Source organism: Physeter macrocephalus, chromosome 8 (genome assembly GCF_002837175.3).
Source record: "Physeter macrocephalus isolate SW-GA chromosome 8, ASM283717v5, whole genome shotgun sequence".
In the NCBI taxonomy this organism is placed as follows: Eukaryota; Metazoa; Chordata; class Mammalia; order Artiodactyla; family Physeteridae; genus Physeter; species Physeter macrocephalus.
This window is the reverse complement of record NC_041221.1, coordinates 72,706,109-72,711,538: the sequence shown is the minus strand read 5'-3', so window position 1 is coordinate 72,711,538 and position 5,430 is coordinate 72,706,109. Positions and strand designations below refer to the sequence as shown.

At 41.2% G+C, this 5,430-nt stretch overlaps 1 protein-coding gene across 8 annotated transcripts in view; it reads right to left on the bottom strand.

Annotated features, from left to right (window-relative positions):
* The window catches only part of OCLN (occludin), a 47,828-nt gene that overhangs the window by 6,752 nt on the left and 35,646 nt on the right, over positions 1–5,430 (bottom strand). For all 8 annotated transcript variants that reach the window (XM_055086610.1, XM_007129957.3, XM_007129959.4 and 5 more), the window contains one exon: positions 1,379–1,594. In XM_055086610.1, coding sequence (XP_054942585.1) covers positions 1,379–1,594 — 216 coding nt within the window. The remainder of the gene's footprint in view (positions 1–1,378; positions 1,595–5,430) is intronic.

Here is a 5,430-nt window from a genome sequence, read left to right as displayed (position 1 = left end):
CCACAAAAAAAAAAAAAAAAAAAAAAAAAAAAAAAAAAAAAACTGAATTGTGGAACACAAAGGATATTTTCATCACTTCAGTGTCAGAGCAGCTGACTGGCAGCTGGCTGTTTTCTGCTACCACCTACAGTTTTCAGACTGTTTTGAGCATTTTTTTAATTGGGGCGGTGGCGGGGGGGTGTCTTGTTTTTCCTTAATGGAAATCACTTTGATTGTAAAAGTAGACATTAAAAGGTACATGTATGAAAATGCATGCTCATTGTAAAAATAACCTGGCAATGTGGTCAACTATGAAGAAAACCCTGAAATTCTGTACCACTTGTATCTCTCAATATGCCAGCTATTCTTTACATATGACCGTGATGCTATTAACCACCCATAATCCACTGAGGAAATACTCTGAATTGTTTCACGGGACTAAGGAACTTCATAGCAATATGGAATTTTAAATGTCATATATAAGACAGTCTAAATATCTTCATTTTACAGACAGGAGAAATTAAATGATTTGCTCAGAAGGGAAACAAGAATTCAGAATTTCTAAAAGTTTTCATTTAAATCTTGCATGATACAAGACAGGAAAATATTTTATAGACAGATGACTGAACTAGGCCAAAACTCTTGAGGGGTAAGGGGGAGATGAAATATGAGAGCCACCAGTGAGTATGGGACTTCTAGCTATACTTGCCCCATCCATCCCTCCCAATACCTTGAGAAGCAATGTTTTGATTAACCACAATTCACACAGCAAATGTTTCTGATTTGTGTCCCATTCCTCAGAATACGTGGGCAAAAAAAGGCTACAGGTCATACACGAGTACAGCTGGCAATGATGGACTATAACAAAACCACTGACACACAAAGTAACTTTACCACAACACTAAATTGTTAACTCCACTGTTTACAAAACTGCTTGCCAAAGTCCTCTGGATTAAACTTTTAAAAGACTCTCTGGTCTCATCATGAAAGCTTAACTTAAAAGTAAACGCCAAAGGAAAGCCATAGCACTGGTCCGGAATTTTATAATTAGTAAAAATACTTGTATTTCATTTACTTGAAAAACCTTGCTTAGGTGACTATTGGTAAAAGCATACAGCACTGGCGAAGTTTATCAGTCATTTTGTGGAGGTGCGCTGAAAGTGGTTTTAAGACATGTTTTTAAGCCAAAGTGCTTTTAAGCCAAACACATTCCCTCCAGGTCAATGGTTATTACAAAAGAGTACTAAGGGGAAAAAAAAGTATCAAGAAACTGTCTCCAGCCCTGGTTGGCAAAGAATGAAGTTGTACCACCCACCCCAGTTGAGGAGGCAACACCACCAAAACCTGGTTGTACAACCAGCAGATGCGCAAGGGGTTCCAGCAAGAGGCGCCCCAGTACCTGATCCAGTCCTCCTCCAGCTCATCACAGGACTCGCCGCCCGTCGTGTAGTCTGTTTCATAGTGGTCCTGCTCTGATCTCCTCGACTTTCCTGCCCTGCCCTTCGAGGGAGCCCTTTTTGAAAGCGTCTCCAAGTTACCACTGTTGCTGTAATGAGGCTGTCGGAAGTCCTCCACAGGTGAAGTCACTGGCAGCTCCTGAGCCACTTCAGGCACCCTAACAAAACAAGAATCATCTGTCCGTGAGCATTACCAGCCTTTGTCAGAGCACCGAGACCACAGAGGGCAGCAACACGTGGGCCGCATTCACTCAACCAGCCACCTGCCCAGCACTGGGCAGATCCCCAGGTTCCTGCACTCAACCCAGCACCAGCCCAGCTCCCCTAATACACACGAAGAGCTTCAAGGCTCTGATGTAAGGGGAGCTCATTAGTAAACCTTGTACGAAAAATGGATATAAGATTTCACATTAGGAAACACACTGATCTGGAAGAGAATTATTGACCCGACCCGTGCCAGGGACTTACTCCACAAAAGGCTGTTAGGAAAATAACAAACACGACTCGTTTCTACAGGTTCTTCTAGTTCCATGGAATGCTGAGTGGGGAGAGGAATGCACATACATATCTACCTTTAGAGGCTGACTCTCAGAGATAAGCTCTTGGTAATATTAATTTTAAACTCCTCTGTATCAATTCTCTTTTCAAGATACAATGTTGAAAAATGAAAAATACTGAAAATTTAAACTAAAAAACCTAAAAAGCTTCATATTGTAATAGATGAAAGAGCTCGTTAAGACTTCTTTTTTAAATTGCGCTATTAATCCTGAAGCCTTGTAGAATGAATGAAATGGAAGAGTTAACATTACACTTATTTTTCTAACACCAATTATTTAATATTGCATCAGATTTTTAATTGCATATAATGTTTCTGCCACAAGCAGAAAAACAAAGCCTAACATGGACTAAAAGACCAAGAGCTGTGGCAACTGTAGACTACTTCTGAGTAACAGAAATGCAAAGCTGCACTTTGCCCCTGTAGCAGAGCTGGAGAAGGGCAAGAGGAGAAACAAGGCACCTGAGACTTTCCAACATCAGCCTTGCTATTCAAGTCAACTATTTAAAAGTCTGAAGAATTTTTTTTTTTATTGCTTTCAACTTACAGAACTGTCATCTTGAGCTTTATCCACGAGGTGGACTGTTTTCTAGGTGATCCAAAACTGCTTGGTTCTAACTGTTGCCAAAGTCTTAGATTTCTAATCACACTTATTAATTTCTTATAGACTCCTAAAGCTTTAGGGGGGGTGGTAGCTGGGGGGTGGTGGTATTTATTTCTTCTTTCTAAATTTATCCAGGTTAACATGGCTTTGAGTGCTCTGTTAATGCTACTTCTAAAGGAAGGAAAATGTGACTTTCTCTGTGAGTCAATGATTAACGAGTTCCTAGACACTCTGCCAGGTACTATGCTTCTTAGCTCTGAGGTGGCAAACAAAACCTTTAGAATGCAGTGGGTTTGTTTGAAGTGCTGGGGGCCAGAGGGCGAGGATGCTAAAGGGCAAAAGAAATTAGAAAAAAACCCAAAATATTAAGGTGGGCCTCCTCCCATAATTTTATATTAGGTATTGATATTATAAATCTTCACCTTAGAAGTTTTCCATCTCCCCTCTTCCTACACCCTTTCAAACACTAAACAATAACTTGATACAGCATGAAAGCTAAAAACGAAATGCTTGGCAAGAAAAGTATATAGAAATTTAACAGGGGATATGTGCACTCTTAGTCACCTTCAAACCTACTTTTAGAGACAAGTCTGATTAGGTTGAAAATCTGCACAAGCCAGAAGTAACCACCTGTATACTTTCCAAAGTATCTGACTCAGTCCCCTAGGTGTGGAAATCTGCCCTTGTGTAGTTTTTGACTTCCTTCTTTTTTAAGCTTGTTTTATTCTTTCTCTCTCTCTCTCTCTCACACACACACACACACACACCCTCAACATGCCTTTGCTGCTCTATCTCACCCCAACAGTGTAGTTATTGTCCACTTCCTTCCGCCCTTGTTGTATTGCAACCTCCATGGGAACACAAACTCCATATTCCCAGGGGCACCTGGCCCAGTATATGGCAGGGATTCAAGGTAATTACTGAATTGAAAAGACATTCACAAGAATTCTCTTCACTGAGGACACCCAGTATCAGGGAGGAGAGAGAAACAAAATGCATAATCACATCAGTGTCATGACTGTCGGAATGACATCCATGATATACATGGTATTTTAAAACTGCCATCATCACTGAGGGCAATATCCAAGCCTTGCCAACCAGAGAACTCCATCTTCCTGGACCCAAAAAGGACCAATCAGAATCTTTCCAATAGATTTGATATGTAAGTTTTGGGAAAGTAAATTCCATTCTCTGAATCTGGTGCTAGAAGATCAGGACAGCCTGGGCAATGTGCATGGCTAGCCTGCTACAAAAGAAGCTGTACTGAGAATAAAACCAGCATAGCAACAAGAACCCTTTTATCTTCTGAGTCCCTGGATCATGCTGTGCCCGAAGCTAGCACCATCTCTGGGCCTTAGGCGAACCAGTGAATTCCTACAACCTGTGTAAAAGCCCTAACAGATTATCCTACCAGCCTAAATACTACTACCAGACAATGGTCTCATTGGGCACGCTAAGGTGTCAGCCTGTCCTGAAAGCTCTGCATCACATCAGCACTCCACTTCTTTGATTTACAAAGGTTAATTCACCCTGGGTGTGGAAAAAAGAGTAGGGAGTGTACCTACTATCTCCCAAATTCACTTAAGAGAGGGTGGAGAGGAAACTATCTTCAGCTGCATTCTGCTGTCTCCTAATCCAGGATTAATTCTAACTGCCTTAAAATTCTAAGGTTAGGACATTATGGTGAGAGCAAAAGGAGCCAGACACCAGAATAATTTCCATATGATTCCATTTTATAAGAACTCTGATACGGTGACAGGCGTCAAACCAGTGGTGGTGGGGAAAGGGGGGTACCCGTGGAGAAGACAATGTTTTGGAGCACTTGAAATGCCTCTCTCTCGGTCTGAGGGTAGTTACTTCAGTGATCACATGCGTGAACTCTCATCAAGCTGTATATCAAGATTAGTGCTCTTTACTGAATGTACGTTATGCCTCGGGGGGGGAAACATCTTAGTATTGAGGCACCTCATTCTTAACCTGGACCTCAGACAATGTTCCAATTCTAATTCCTTCTCTATACACTACAATAATAAGGAGGAGAGGCACTGGTGAGTTACTAAACACCTTCAACAACACCTGAGGAAAGACACGCTATGACTTAACGTGCATCCCTTAGTCATCCAGGAGAACGTACACTGAACCCTCCGTAGCGTAGCGCTCAATGCTCTGCCCAGACAACAATCAACAATGTCTATTACCTGCCAGAGGCTGCAAGTTCCTCCCGTCATTACTACACACTGCTGCATTCATTATCCCTTACCTTGGCACCATCCCCACCCTCCCCTTCTGCTGGGTTCTAAAACTAAGCATCATATTTGCATTTTCCAGGCCTTCAAAAGACTTCTAGGGTGTACTCCTGGAGTATAAACTGGTACAACTCTTATGGAGTACAATTTGACTACATCTATCCAAATAAAATATGCAATTTCCTTTAACCTGGCAATTGTGCTTTTAATATTTTTCCTCCAGATACACGGACATATTTGCAAAGTGATAAATGTGCAAATGTGCAAGTTTATTCTCTGCAGAGGTTTGTAATAACAAAACATTGGGGAAAAGTGTGCATCAATGTGGGATTAATAAAACAAATTTTAGTATACCCATTTAATGGAATATTATGTAGCTATAAAACAGATCAGTAAACTCTGTATACTGATATGGACAATCACTAAGATACATTGCTAACAATGCATTTAATATGCTATTGTCTTTTAAAAGGGAAAAATAACCAACATCGTATTTGGCCAGCATATTTACTTAAAAATAACCTCTGGGGGCTTCCCTGGTGGTGCAGTGGTTGAGAGTCCGCCTGCCGATGCAGGGGACACGGGTTC